This window comes from Pelodiscus sinensis, chromosome 12 (genome assembly GCF_052426305.1).
Source record: "Pelodiscus sinensis isolate ZL-2025 chromosome 12, ASM5242630v1, whole genome shotgun sequence".
Taxonomy (NCBI): Eukaryota; Metazoa; Chordata; order Testudines; family Trionychidae; genus Pelodiscus; species Pelodiscus sinensis.
The window spans coordinates 2,071,119-2,086,601 of record NC_143063.1 but is presented as its reverse complement, the minus strand read 5'-3'; the positions used below and the strand labels follow the sequence as shown (position 1 = coordinate 2,086,601).

The 15,483-nt window shown below is 54.1% G+C and overlaps 1 protein-coding gene across 2 annotated transcripts; it reads right to left on the bottom strand.

The window, feature by feature from the left end:
- Window positions 1-8,344: 8,344 nt before the first annotated feature.
- On the bottom strand, window positions 8,345-15,371 carry TMEM170A (transmembrane protein 170A). 2 transcript variants are annotated; one of them, XM_075940607.2, is made up of 3 exons: window positions 15,229-15,371; window positions 13,678-13,848; window positions 8,345-11,643 (listed from the first exon to the last, which is right to left on the bottom strand). In XM_075940607.2, exons 1-3 carry the CDS (start codon window positions 15,341-15,343, stop codon window positions 11,513-11,515), a joined length of 417 nt encoding a protein of 138 aa, XP_075796722.1. In that variant the 5' UTR covers window positions 15,344-15,371; the 3' UTR covers window positions 8,345-11,512. The 2 variants fall into 2 exon arrangements, with proteins under 2 accessions (XP_075796722.1, XP_075796723.1); XM_075940608.2 differs by having other exon boundaries at window positions 13,747-13,848.
- Between the last annotated feature and the right edge of the window lie 112 nt (window positions 15,372-15,483).

The window sequence follows — 15,483 nt, the reverse complement described above, 5'->3', positions numbered from 1 at the left end:
AGTTTGGTTGATTAAAGAGCCGCTGCGATGAACCCGGAATTATATGAGAGTCTGAGCAAAAGTGCTCTGAAGGATTTGTGCTTGGTGAGAGGCATTGCCTTTAGGAAAAGGGCCTCTAAACTAGATCTGGTAGTGCTGTTATTAACCAGAGATGTGGATGAAAAGGAGCAGAAGCAAGCCAAGGAGGCTGCTGAAAGAAGGCGGAAGGCAGATGAAGAAATTGCTAAGAGAAAGCAGGAGATGGATCTGGAACTTGAGATGAGAAAAGCAGAACATGCAGAGAGAATGGCAGAGTATGCAGAGAGAAGGGCAGAGCATGCAAAGAAGATGGCCCTAGCCAGGGAGGAAAATGCTAGACTTGACCTCCAGCTTAAGAGACTAAAAGAACAAGAGAGACTGTATCCTCCTGAGGGTTCGATGTGTAACTCTGTGGGTATGCGGTGTGCTTATGATATGGCAGACGTATTTTACCCAGCTGATGTGAAAACCCAACCCCAAAGCATGTGTGAATGCAAACCTTTTGTGTTACCTGTAGCTAGCAGGGAGGTTTGGGAAGGGGGTGCATGTGGGTATGAAAACTTTCCTGGAGCTGGTCAGTCTCCCTGTAACCAAGGGGAAAGTGTCTCTACATGGGTGCCTGTGGCAGATGCCTGTGTGTCTGTGCAGGGGGGCAGTGAGCCTGGGGGTGAGGGCCCGTCTGATGCCTCAGAGGTGAGGCTGGAATCAGAACCAGGGCAAGAAGAGCCCAGAAATCAGGGAAATGTTTCTCTGGGGCAGCCTGGAGTGGCTGGCCAGAGTGAAGTTTTAGTTGAGGAGCTGGTGGCTGGTGAGGTTTGTGGAATTGAACCTGCACATGCTGAAAGTGATTTGTGTGAAGAAGCACAGTGTGTGCAAGCTGGCAATTTGGCTGGTGGAAGTAGCAAGGGGGCAGTAAAGGAAGCTGTCCCAGTGGCTAGCTGTATGACTGAGATTAGCCAGGGGTGTTGGGACAAGGGAGAAGCTGTCTCTGGTTGTCTGGCTGTGTGTGGGGAAGAGTTTCTTCCTGTGTCTGAGGAAGGTGCCCCACAGCCTGTGAAGGCTGAGAGCAGTGTTGTTGTCCCAGAGTTGGGTCTGGATATGGCTAAGGCCCAGGATGGGGGTGGCCCAAGGTTTGTGTCTGCTGGGGAGAGGGATGAGGTGACTCAGGTAGAGACAGTCAGTGTTTTACCAGAACCCCAGAGACCAGACAGTGGTGACCCTGATATTGTGCCTGATGCTGCTGTGTTGCTGGCAGAGGGGGGAGCTACTCGGTGGGAGCAGGGAGATCCCTTAGCCCGGGCACAAGGAGAGAATGAGGGTGTGTTAACTCTGGTGCCTAATGATGGTGTGGACGTTTACAGCCATCTAGAGAGCTGCAGAGGGAGTGAAGATGCCTCTGACCCTGTCTCTTGTGGGTCTGTCTGTGTGCCTGAGAGGGGATTGTCTATGAATCCACCAGAGGGGCCAGAGATGACTCAGGGAGTAAGGGAATTGCAGGAGGAGTTGGTTGTGGCTCAGCAGGGCAAGGCTGCTGCAGAGCCAGAGACGGGTGAACTGCTGCTTAAGGAAGCTCATAGGGAGGAGTCCTGGCAGTGCTTGTAGCAAGCAGTTTGCAGTGACTGAGGGAGGTGACAGGACCTTGCTTGGAAAAGGCATTCGGGAGAAAGCTCTGCCTGTAAACAGCAGCAGCTTCTTGTGTGAGGCACTTGTTTTGGTGCCTGACAGACAGAATTTGTCTGTTAGCAGTGACTCCAATGACTTGGGTTTAGGGAAACCCAGTGTGGATGGTGTTGGAGAAGTCTCAGAGGGACTGAGGGTTGTTCCAGATGAGGCAGGAACAGCCGGAGAATTGGAGCAGGTGGTTAACCCAGTGACTGTGGGTGACCAGCTTGCTGGGAAGTCAGTGTGTGTGGGACAGGATTGTTCCCAGGTGAAGGAGGAGAGTGGGAAGTTAGTGTCTCAGATTCAGGAGAAGGGCTGGGTAGCTAAGAATGCAGAGCAGAACAGCTGTGTGGTCACTCTCCCTAGGATGCAGGAGATGGCAGTTATGCTCCCATCTCTGGACACGGTGGACACTCATACTCAATCAGGGAGGTTGATATCTGGTTCCATGTGGAAACAGAGGTTAGAGAGGGACAGAGGAGAGACTTGGGAGTCTACAGCTCACTGCTGTTACCCCACTGAGTGGGGGAAGGGGGAGAATTCCAGGGCCATTGTGAGCCAGGGAGTCACACCCAGCCAGCCCTTTGTCTTGGTCAGGCCAGAGGTTTCAGGCCTGGAGCCCAGAGGACAAGGGGGAGGGGCAGGACTTGCTTTGACAAAGAAGATTTGCAGGTTGAACCTGAAGGGAAAAAACTGCAATGGTGTGGAGCCAAAGAAGGGGCATGATGGGGAATGTCAATATACACCTGATATAGGATTGTTTTTGTTACTGATGTTAATTCTTGTAACCAATGTATTATTGTTGCAGAGAATTGTAACGATATACAGTGTGCATGAGCTTATGAAAATACCATGTAATCTGTCTGGAGATGTACCAAACGACAGACGGTATGTAAGGGGACATTGTGATGTTGCTCTTTCATGGTTGACACTTGTAACTGGTTTTGGAACTTCTTACAGGACAAAAAGGGTTCCAGCCAGAAGGTCCTGTGTAAGAAGGAAACTGAGGCACGCCACCATTTTGACGGGGGAGGCCTGTGATGCCCTCAGTGATGTTACTGGCATCACTTCCTGCATCAATTTTGCGTTGGGGGTGTCACGTTGCTGAATTGGAGGGAAGCAGCCAAATCGCTGCTGCACCCCTAGGTGGGGGTGTTGGCCCCAGAAATTGGTGTGGGGGGAGCCATGTGGGGTATTGAATGGGAGATTATTGTTTGTTAATCTTATGTACATTATTTATGTGAGTGTATAATGTCTGTGTGTGTAGGTAGGAATCTGTAATCTGTGTGGAAGCTGAATATTTCTGTGAATGTGGTTAAGCATGGCTATGGACAGGCTGAGTAGCAAAGCCCTGTAGAACAATGACTCTCAATAGGCTATGGACACACCCAAAGAATGGGATTTGTCACCTGAGGGCAGCCAGCAGGAAATATAGAGATTGGCCTCTGACTAGGTGACTTGCTGCATACAAGAAGAGGCCAGGAAGGAGTATAAAGAGGCCATGTGGTCGATGCCATTTTGTTCTCAGCTCAGCACTTCATCCCAGAGGCAGCACTGCAGGGATTGAAGAGCCCGGAAGACCTGGGAACCCATCCTGATCTCAGGATGTGCAATAAGGACTTTTAACCAGCAGCTGCAACATCTCTGCTAGAGCCTGCATCGAGAACTGGGAGATTCGGTGCATGTAACGTACTGTACTTTAATAACCTTACTCTCAGGCTTTTCTTTCCTGTAATAATAAACCTTTAGATATAGATTCTAAAGGATTGGCCCAGCGTGATTTGTGGTAAGGTCCAGAGGGTAAATTGACCAGGGATCTGTGGCTGGTTTCTTGGAACCGGACAGAACTTGTTCGGGGTAGGTGGGATTGGGTGCTAGGACCCCCCACCTGTGTATAGGCCTGGGGCCATCTGGGGCACGGATATTGCTGGGGTGTCGGAGGGGTTTTGCTCGGGAGGCTTCAGGCAGGCAGCTGAAGCGCTCTGTGAGACTGGTTTGTGGCCTGTGTGGAGAGGTCGCCAGTCAGGGGGACTGTAAAGAGCCCCGGATTTGAGCAATTCGCCCTGAACGGACGCCCTAAGCTGTGCCCAGAAGGCCCAGGGATTAAGGAAGTCAGGCTGCTGCGGCTGTTGTTGCTAAAGCCTGCTCCGGAGGGAATACTGTTTTCCCTCCAGGTCGGAAACCAAGTTCTAGTCATAGTCTCTCTCCAATCTTTATACTTCGTCTTGTTTCCTTTATTCTGGGTCAGTCTTGCTTCTAAGTACTTCATGCTCCGTCTGCACTGAGGTCCCTCAGATGAAGGCAGGGTGGTCCTCCCATGCCTGGCCTTTAGGGGGGCGGGGGAAGACCCTGGGAGTATAAAATTCATACGTCCGGTTTGATTTTGTCTGTTTGATTTGGTGGTGATGGGGGACTTCAACTATCCAGATATATGTTGGGAAAGTAACACAGCGGGGCACAGACTATCCAATAAGTTCTTGGACTGCATCGGAGACAACTTTGTATTTCAGAAGGTTGAAAAAGCTACCGGGGGGAAGCTGTTCTAGATTTGATCCTAACAAATAGGGAGGAATTTGAAAGTGGAAGGCAGCTTGGGTGAAAGTGATCATGAAATCCTAGGCTGTGTCTAGACTGCATCCCTTTTTTGTAAAAGGGATGCAAATTAGACCTATTGCAATTGCAAATGAAGCGGGGATTTAAATCTCCCCCACTTCATTAGCATAAAAATGGCTGCCGCTTTTTTCCGGCTCGGAGCTTTGCTGGAAAAAAGCGCCAGTCTAGACGCGGCTCTTTCTGAAAATAAAGCCTTTTCCGAAAGATCCCTTATCCCTTATTTTAAGAGGAAAGGAACAATCAGTTTCACCCATAAAGAATGGGAAGCGACGGTCTGGGAAGGAGTATGGCAGAAAGGGATCTAGGGTCATAGTGGACCACAAGCTAAATGAGTCAGCAGTGTGATGCTGTTGCAAAAAAAGCAAACATGATTCTGGGCTGCATTAACAGGTGTGTTGAGATCAAGACACGAGGAGTCATTCTTCCGCTCTGCTCGGCGCTGGTTAGGCCTCAGTTGGAGGATTGTGTCCAGTTCTGAGCACCAAATTTCAAGAAGGATGTGGAGAAATTGGAGAGGGTCCAGAGAAGAGCAACGAGAATGATGAAAGGTCTAGAGAACACGACCTATGAGGGAAGGCTGAAGGAATTGGGTTTGTTTAGTTTGGAAAAGAGAAGATTGAGGGGGGACATGAGAGCAGTTTTCAGGTGTCTAAAAGGGTGTCATAAGGAGGAGGGAGAAAACTTGTTCATCTTGGCCTCTGAGGATAGAACAAGAAGCAATGGGCTTAAACTGCAGCAAGGGAGGTTGAGGTTGGACATTAGGGAAAAGTTCCTGCCTGTCAGGGTGGTCAAACACTGGAATAAATTGCCCAGGGAGGTTGTGGAATCCCCATCTCTGGCGATATTTCAGAGCAGTGCTGGGTCCTGCCATGAGGGCAGGGACTGGACTCGATGACTCTCGAGGTCCCTTCCAGTCCCAGTGTTCTATGATTCTAAGTTCTCCACAGAGGAAATTCGATTACTCTGTCCACTCAGGGCTCTGTTGTTTGTAGTGTTGGTTATAGCGACTCCTGGGGTGCTAATGCAAGTAAATAGGGTACATAGCAAACAGGGAGTAGACAGGGACTGGAGGAGAAGCCGTAGCTGGAAGCAGTTCAAGTCCTCGCGTCCAGGGGGCCGTCCCGGTGGGGAGCCCGTCGCCGGGGGCCTGTCCTGGTGGGGAGCCTCACATCCTGCCAGTGGATTAGCCGAGGACTCACAGCCAGCAGCCTGAATTTCTGCCGGTGGTGCACTTTTGCACGTGGCTCGGTGCACAGAACAAAATGTATCCCGCACATGGATGGAAAACACTAGAGGGAACATTGGTTGTGACCCCATTCAAATGGGCTTCCCAGGGCAGGCTCAGACTTGCCGGGGCCCAGAGCCATTGGCTTCAACTCTGGGTAGCAGGCCTGAGGTCACAAGCCCCTCCCTGGGGCTGCGGCTCTCAGTGCTCGCCCCCCCCCAGGCGACTGGGCTCCGGGTTTGGCCCCCTCCTTGGGTGGGTAACGGCTTCTGGTGTCAGAAGGGTGGGGTGCAGAGAACCCCTGGCTACAAGCCCCTAGCAGGTGGAAGGGTGTTCTATGGGAGGGGCACTGGGCCAAGGGAAGTCTGGCTCACTTCCCCCCCCAAAAAGCCAGGGGCCCTTGCTAGATGTGGCATCCCCGTGGGGGGCGGTGCTATGGGTCACACAGGGGGCCCACCTCAGCCTGCTGCAGCAGCTCAGGCTTTGCCTGGTCCTGTGTCTGTGAACCCCCGGGGGGGCGGAGTGACCAGGGGATCCATCCCCCGCACGCCCTGCCTGACAGCCCCGTTTCTGCTGGCAGAGCGCCCGTGGGGCTTGCTGAGTCACAGGGTAGCTGGCGCCGGGCCAGCCCAGCGCCCACATACAACGGCTGTTAACAAAGGCAGCCAGGCATGCAACACCCCACCCCACAGGTGTGCGGCACGGATCCCTTCCCGCGAGCCGGGCGGGCTGGGATTAGCTGTTGGACTGTGCAGGCCAGGACACTTACCTCTGAGCTTCAGAAACCACGCGTGCACCGAGTTCCCAGTGCTCAGCCATGCTGGCTGTTCCGCCTCCGCACCGCACTTGGACAGTTCCGAAAAACATAGTGTCCGTGCCTCAGTTTCTCTATTTGCAACACCTCCCACCCTTCCCAGGGTGCTGGGTTCATGCTGCTCCAACCTCCCCCAGCTGGGCACCAGGAAGCCAGTCTCTGAGCCACCCCCCAAACCCAGGAGATGCAGCCTCTGTCCAGCACCACGTCGATCTGCCCCCAAAGGTCTGTCCGGAAACGAACGCGGCAGCGAAAGAACGTGTGTGGGGGCGGGCAGGACAGGGCCGATTCCAGTGCTGCCTGAAACGACGCAGGATTGCAAAGCTTCACAGAACCGACCTCCTGCCGGAGACAGAATTATCAGGCTTTCTGGGAAAGTCAGAGGGGAACGTCGGGAAAGACGGCTCTTGCAGCATTAAGCTGCCGGGTCGCGACAGTGATCCCGTAACACCCGACTCACTCAGCACACGGAGTCTGCTGCTCTGCTTCCTCTGTGGCCATTTGCACCCGCCCAGAGCGGGGCCCGAGGCGGCAGCCAGGTGTGGTCAGATGGGCAGGGCTTCCCCCTTGTAGAAATGGGGACACGCCTGGACAACTGCTTACGCAGGTGTCATGTGGAGCATCTGTGGGCGCCCACGGAGCCGGGTTGGCTTGCACTCGCTGGGCCCCAGCGCGCAAAGGAGGCCGGCGCTGGGCGCTGCCAGGGCTGTTCCGTGGCTGTGGCCAGCGCATCCCGCCTGCGCAGACACTGGGCACACGATGCTGCTCCAGGGTCGTTCCTGCAGATGCTGGGCTAGTGGGAGAGTTCGTTTGGCGCTCCCTGCCCGTCAGGCCTCCCCAGGCCCTCCCGGCCGGCGGCGTGCCTAATTCCTGACCCCAAGCACGCTCCAGCCATGCCACTGTGAGCAGACACGTCTTGCCTGTGAATCCAGGGCTTTATAGGAACCACCGTGCTGCCTTGGCCCCGCTGTGTCCCCCCCCCAGGAATCTACCAACCTTCCCCAGGAGCAGCCCAGGGCAGGACTGTCTGGTGCCACTTGTAGCCCTTCCCCACTGGGGCAGGCGGCCGCAGCGCGTGACCCCCCTCCCCCCCCAAAGGATGAGACATGGCTGAGGGGGTCTGCCCCCCATTCCCCTCTCACCCACGCGAGCCAGCGGCTAATCCCAGCTGGGGTGTGCCTGCCCGGCTCGCGGGAAGGGATCCTTGCCCCACACCTGCGGGGCGGGTGTTGCATGCCCGGCTGCCTTTGTTAACAGCCGTTGTATGTGGGCGCTGGGCTGGGCACGGTGCCAGCTGTCCCGTGACTCAGCAAGCCCCACAGGCGCTCTGCCAGCAGAAACACGCCCCCCACTGGCTGAAGGGAGCCCCTGGATCCCCCTCTCGGCTTCCCAGCCAAGGGCCTGGTGATGACTGCACAGCAGAAGCAGGGCGAGGAGGGGAGGGAGCTGTCTGACCATCCCTCCGATCCAATCTGTGGGACGAGCCCCTGACTTCCAGGGGACGGGGACAGAGAAAGCCAGCCAGCCTTTGCCCTCCACCCTCCCCGTCCCGCATCACAGCCACCTCCGGCTGCTAGGAGACAGATGTACTCGTCGCCCCAGGGGTCGACATTGGGGCTGAGGGCTCAGAATTCAACATCTCCTGAGGGGGCCGGACGGGAGGTGGCTGCAGGGGCAAGCCACAGACCTCGCTTTTGGCCTTTTCAGTCCCCGAACGCCCCCGAGAAAGGGCCGATCAAAGGGATGTGAAAAGAACATTGAACGCGATCGCAGACTCGAGCCCCGACAGTTTGGAGATGCCAGAGTTGAGGGTGCCTGTGCCGCCTACTGCACCGTGCTGCAGCCCTGGATTACGTGCCCGCATGCTGCTGTTCCCCCAGGACTCCCTCTTCCCCTGGATCCACTGGCCTTTTACCAGGAAAGGAGCCTAATTCTGGCTCTGCATCAGCTCCCTAAGACACAGGAATGGAAGCCCCACTGGCACCCCCCAGAGAGGGCGTACGAGGCCTGCCTCACGGTCATTGAGTTTATTCGTCAGCAGCATTAGAAGCATCAGTAGAAAACCAGCATTTGCCTTTACGCTGCCTTTGCGTCCCACAGATCTGTTCACAGTGGCTGGAGCAGGGAGGGGGATACAGAGGGAGGCTGCTCTGGCTCAAGCCGGCAGGCAAGGCCTTCGGACGCACACACGGCCCCACCCAGCAGAGCCACAATTCTCTGCTGGGGGGGTGAAATGATTCCAGTGCAGAAAGCCTCTTTGTTCCACCCCATCCTTTGACGAGGCCCCCGGGCCGAGGGTGAAATGCACCTTGGCCAGGCAGCTGACAGCCCCTTGGCTTTCACCTTTTTCGACAAGCATGTTGCTCGTTGTGGCCCTTTTGCCCACGAGGCACCAGGCTGTATCAAAGGGCTGTGACGCTGCTGCACGGGGTAGGTAAAACGTTGGTGACCGAGAACGACTTTCTCCTTGGCACGAACGGTTATCGCACGGTCTGCCTGGCCTCTAGATCAGCCTCTTCCCCTGTTTTCTATGCGCAGGCTGACAGCCAGATGCTCGCGCAGGAACTGTAAACAAGCACAGCCCCATTCGTTTCAGTGACGCTCGGGCCGCTCACACCCGCCGCCGCCGAACTGCATGCTGCTTCTACTGGGTTCCTGAGGTTTAAAAGGCCATTAAGGGACGAAGCAAGGACGCTTGATGGTGGGGGTGGAAGACGGACATGGCTTTTAATCACAGATTTGCTCCATCGGCTCACAGTTGCTCCTTTTCGGTTGGGTTTCTTGTGCGGGAGGAGAGAAAACCACCTTTCTGCTGTAGCCTTTTGCATCTCACCAAAGGGTGGAGAATAAGAGTCGAGAACACTACAGATTAGTGCCTGGCTGGTCACTGTTACAAGGCTGCTCCCTGAAAACATCCCGGGGCCTGCGCACAGTCAGATAAACGCTACCGATCACAGCTCAATGCACACTGAAGATGCACAGTCACTCGCTTGAAGGAAATTAGATGCGTAGAAAACAGATCGAGTCCTAGGTCTGCTGCTGCTCTAAGCGATTTTATCCTTTGGCTTGTTCTAGCTCTTCCTCACATGCTCACCACGGCAATTCAGTCCTAGGCACAGCACAAGGCTGCCCCTGCTGGTGAGCAGCAATGGAACATGCAGGGTACAGTTAGACGTTGGCTCCAGGGTTCGGTGCAAGCCACTGGGCGTTCAGAGTGTCACAAGAGCAGCTGCGTACAGCTTGGGGGTCGGCGATCTCCCAACGAGGCAGTCACACGGAAGGCTCTCAGATTACCCCACCGCTTGTGTTTTTGGATGAATGCCGAAGGGTCTAGTTTAGACAGATTCTAGGAAGGACTCATCCCGATGGATTGCCTCTCCAGGGACCTGTCGCAGGGCAACAGGAGACGCTGTAAGTTGTGCGGCGCCATATTCTTTCTGTTGCCAGAAGTGCACTCTCTCTCTGCTGGCCATTTACCCTAGACAGCTTTAGGCCAGAGGAAGTAAAGGGTGTCATCGTAAAAGGCAGCGGGAATTTAGAAGTAAAAGCCAATCTGGCTTGCCTGCTTTGTTAGTAAAAGAATTAAAACCAAGTTCAGTAAAACCCAATTCCTTTTAAAAGCGTCGGCCGAGGAGAGGATGCTCTGCTACAGGACACGCCCGAGGATTCCCTCGTAGTAAGCCTAGCGACGCCATTCATCGATCCAGAGTGCAAATATGTTGCCAAACTGCAGGGAAGTGGCAGGTGGCGATGAACCTTGTAGGAATGTCTAGATCTCTAGAGAACCAGGGACAACTCCAGCCCCACACGAAGCACATGGCTCGACAAGCGCTTCCGTCAATAGGGCAGAGCGCAAAAGGCATTTACGGTCCTTTTCTTGGAAACTGGACAGAAGAGATCAGGTTTGCTGGCAGTGCTAGAATCACCGAGGGGAGGGCACCTGGTTAGATCCAGGTACTGAGCGTGGAGGACATGCCCTGTTTCTCCTTGCTGGTGCAAGCAGCCGGGTAGGGCACATGCTGTGGCTGCCACTGCGCAGTCACGGAAGCCGGATGCAGGATTCTCAGTCTCCGGCCCTCTGATTATTACAACGTTGAGTTAAGACTTTAATGACCATCAGGCCCCTGTAAACACGTTAAGTCTCCAAGTGCTTAAAGGGAGAACTAACGGCAGCTTAATCCAAGTCAGGCTCCATGGGAGAGCAAGAGCGATACACACGATTTCCAATACTTGCTTCCGGGGCAGGGGTCACTCATCCCCACTTGCCCCCTTCACAGAAGAGACGGGGGCTGGTCAGTTTCACCATAAGGGAATGTTATCAAGAGAGACCTCGTAGAATAAAATCATTCTCCGGCTTCTGTGGGGAACGTGAACGCAAGCTGGCACCGAGAGTCTGAAACGGGATTTCTTTTTGCTCCCCCACCAAGACAGGGGCCAGAAAGGCCACCTACAAACTCACCTAAAAACTGCATTTCACCTCTTTCAAAAGGATCGAAAAGGTTCATCCCAGGACAAAGCAGCGAGCGGTCAAAGCATTAACTCCTGCCACGTTGTTCAGTAGTGACTTCCCTACAGCAGAACCACAATTCTTTCTGGTGCTACAACAGCTCACGGTTTCCAGTCACACTGAACACTACTAACCCTCCCCCCACCCAGAAAACCTTGGCACTTAATGTTACCAAAACGTAACCAAATCAATGTTAACAGATTAGCTTCAATTTCAGCTAAGTCTACAACAGATTAAAGACTGATCAAGCAGCTTCTTCTGATTTGAATATTAACGCTTGCAATATTGCCTGTGGAAGAATTAACCCCTTATTTTCTCAGGGAAGTATATACAAGCTACAAGAAAAATCTAGCCAATCTTTGCCCTGCTTTTGTACTCTACAGACACCAAGAGAGTTACGGAACCTCGCCTGAGCACACAACCCCTCTGATTAGATTTGCGAGGATTACCTTCCTTCCCTAGCGTAAGACAGTCTGCTACTACACTGGCAGCAGAAACAGGCCTTTGGAAAACTGGAGACATAGCACCTTCCGAGTCAGTCCAGGGTCTTCGTCTCATGCCATTTCTGCCCAGAGATTGAGAAATTGCCACATTCAGGGACTCACTCCGGCCACGCAGCTGAAATCCTCTTCCCACCCCACTTGATCTTCAGGCTCAGGTCTCCATCGGAATGCTAGAGAGTTGCTAAAATCCGTGAGAAGGAAATCACCATCACGCAGAACGTCTGCCCTACGCCGAGCGTGAGCACTTCGAAGGGGATCATTTGTTTTCCGGCCGCTCGGTACACCCCAGCAATAGCCGCACCTGATAAGAAACGAGCGTTAACGAACTCAGCCCAGACTGAGACAGACACTTAGCGATATGCAGGACTTGGCAGCCAGGGCCAGGCGTACAGCCCGGTCTATTTTGGCGTGCCCAGGCTGGGTTATATAGCTGCCTAAGCCACTGAATGCACTGGGGGTTTACATCAAAATAAAAGAAACTCATGCTAGCAAAAAGCAATCCACAGGATCTCTTGCCTGGCCTGTGTAAAGTCTCCAGCCCTTAACTAGACACCTATTGAAACCAGACACTTGAAGTATGTTTTAAAAACTAAGCGCTTGGAATGAATTGCTCTTTATTCAGCAGTGAAGACTACTGCTGAAAATCCCATTTCACTGGCTAACCATGATGTTTAACCAGTTAAAAGGGGCAGGTGGGGGTCTGCCCCGGCCCCACTGCCATGGGCAGAGGCTGGTCCAGCCATCCGGAGCAACCCCTGCCTGCCATGAGCAGTGTCTGCTCCGGGTGGGCTGAACGCCTCAGTCTGTGGCGGGCCCTGCAGGGCTGGAGCAGCCCCCTACCCACCACAGGCTGGGAGCTGCTCCAGTCCAAACCAGTTAATCTTTCACATCTCTAGTTAAGACAAGTCTTAATTCCTACATTTTCTCCTCCAGCTGTTCATTTCATTAATGCCTACCACAGTTCACAGCAGGTCCCACCCCCTTCCCGGCACTGGGAAGGGAACTACAGCGCCCAGCATGCCATGTGCCTATGGGACCGCAATGCATACTGGGACATAATGGCTTTATCCGCCCCAGCTTCTTCCGGGCAGAGCGGATTGGCTCTTGTCCACACTTACTAACAGCCACCAAAGGAGTATTTGGTTTCCTGGGCACCCGAATAGGCTGTCGTAAGATCACAATTAACATGGAGGGACAGAGATGTGGTTTCCTGTGGTGAAACCTGCGGCAAGTGATCACCTACAGGTGGCGTACGTGTATGCATGTGCAGGGCACATTGTTTGCTGTCTTTGCGAGTCACAGGAAACCAGAGAGAGGTGCTGTCAGGAGTGGATGCTACACAAGGACCCGGGCCAATGGAAGGGAGAACAGCAACAGCACGCTACACAGATGCTGCCATGCGAGGCCAATCACAATCTAGTTGTGTAACAGGCAAGGATAAAACCTTGCTAATGCCTCATCGAACCGAGTATTGCACAGGGCTTCTTTAATCAATGAGTCGTTGGGAGTATAAACCAGGATCTTTTGTACCCAGAATTCTTTGTCCACTTTCCAGGAAAGGTACAGGCCACTGTAAAGTATTGTAAATATATTGCAAGTCTGAAAGTGACCTGACGTGCCACTTTGATTCCAGTTTTATCATCCGGCTCCACTTTAACTGTGTTCTGTTTGAGCATGTTTCAAAATCCATCATGGAAGGTGCTAGGAAAGAGAGCACTAAGGAAGTGTAGGGGAATCACAGGACTGGAAGAGATCTCAAGAGGTCATTAAGTCTGGTCCCCTGCCCTCCGGCAGGGCCCAGTACTGTCTAGACCACCCTTGCAAGTATTTGTTTAACCTGATCTTTAAAATCTCCAATGATGGAGATTCTACAGCCCCCATAGGCAATTATTCCAGTCCAACTTAAACCTCCCTTGCTACCATGTAAGCCCATTGCTTCTTGTCTTAGAGGTCAAGGAGAACAATTTTTCCTCTCTTCTTGTAACACCCTTTTAAGTATTTGAAAGCTGTTACATCCTTTCTCTTTTCCAAACTAAACAAGCCCAGTTCTTTCAGTCTTCCCTCATAGGGCATGTTTTCTAGACCTTTCATCATTTCTGTTGCTCTTCTCTGGACCTTCTTGAATTTCTCCCCATCTTTCCTGACATGTGGCGCCCAGAACTAGACACAAGACTCCAGCTCAGGCTTAACCTCGAGCACATGGGGCAGGCTGCTTACTTGGTCAGCTCCTTTCTCACGAGGAAGAAATGGCATCTCACTTCAGCAAGCGTCTGAAGTGAACTCTCACCAAGAGGCACTCATCAGTCACACAGGCACTTGGGAACGGCTCACATACTTGTTAAGGTGCCAGCAGTAATTGGTCCCACGATGCCCATCAGCAGGATGCTTACAGACATGAACCTACCATATTTGTGATGTCTGAGGGTGAAGAGCGCTAGTAATCCCGCAGGGATGTGGAAAGCGAGAGAGGACATGAGTGCCCACAGGAACACTCCATACCACATTTCTGCAAGGCAAGGAGAAACAATGTTGACACAGACAGGACTTCACTACCTACCTGAACATAAGTGTAGCTACCAAAGGCTCCTATTGGGGTTGGGACATGATATTGGGACGATTCTCTGAATTGCCGGGTGTTAACCAAAGTTACTCCACGCCGCAGCGAGACGATAGTGACACTAAGTTGTTTTGGAATAAGAACCTAGGGCAGCAACTAGACAGGACCACACCACTCTTACAAAATGAGCCTTCTTCAGTGGGATTGGGGTAAGGAAAGGAAGCAACCAAGAGAGTCATTTCTTTGGCATGACCAAGGGATAGGACTGTGCATCGCACCCCATGATCTAGCTTGAATGTGACATTGAATAGGCACAACATGACCTCCCTTTATCAGGAAAACTGTCACAAAACTGACGGTCTATCTACACTGGAAGGTTTGGCGATGAAAGTGCTGTTGACACGCAAAAGCCACCAAAAGTGAAAACTGGTCAAACCAGTTTTTCTGCCTCCTGTTGTCCGCATTTCATGGCCATGTGGCTAGCACCCTGCTGACAGATTGAGCAAAGAACTGTAGGTAATCATCCCACAGGGCAATGTTGTGGGAAGACAGAGCGGATCTTGGCACTTCTTGGGATTCCTCGTGGCTCTCTGAGCTCTCTTTGCTGAGGTGTGTCCAAGCAGCACCGCCCTCTCTCCAACCACCCTTCCTTTGTTCCTAGCTGGGCAGAACAGGCGCATCCCAATGATTTGCTCTTTGTTTGTTCCCCCAAGGTAGCAGCTCGCTCAGCTGTGAGACACTTCCCAGAGCATTGAAAAGGGAGGGGCACCTGCCTGCAGGGCAGCAGAGACCACAAAACGCTGCGCCCCAGATAGGCTCTATTGACGTCGATGGCTGCCCTGTGGCTCTGGCGGGTGAAGCAGACCTGCCCGCAGTCTGGATTCAATTAACTCCTCGTGAATCGGGAGCTCAGGTCACTGATCAGGACCAGCAGGGACTTTTCCTCCCAGGAGGAAGCAGAACTCCCCAGGGATGCGGAGCCGGGGGAGGGGGCAGCGCAGGGGGGGGGCGGATCCCAGAACAGGCCAGAAAGCGAATTGGGGGAAGGGACCAGGCGGGGGGGGCCTGGGAAGGGGCGAGGTGCCCCGGGGGGGGGGGGCGGGGCGAGGGGAAGCCGCACGCGGGCGGCGGCCCGGGGGGCGGGGCTGAGGGGTCCCCGGAGGAGCGGAGCCGGAGGGGGGGGCCGGAAGTGGGTGGGGGTCCGCGGGGCGGGGCCGAGGGGGAAGCCGGAAGCGGGCGGAGGGATCCCCAGGGGCGGGGCGAGGGGAAGCCGGAAGCGAGCGGGGGTCCGGGGGGCGGGGCGAAGGGAAGCCGGAAGCGGGGCGGTACCTGCGAAGCTGACCAGCGAGCCGCTGTACGAGGTGCCGTTGCCCACGCGCGGCACGAGGTGCAGGGTCAGGATCTGCTGCAGGAGCCCGCCCGCGTCCGGCTCGCTGCCCTCCATTGCGCCGCCAGGAAGGGCCCGCAGCACGGCCCCGTGCACCAATCACAGCGCGCTGCGCCCCTCGGGGCCCGCCTCCCGCCCTGACTGACAAGTGTCTCCGCCAATCCCCCACCCACGTACCTGGAAGGGCGGGACGCCGC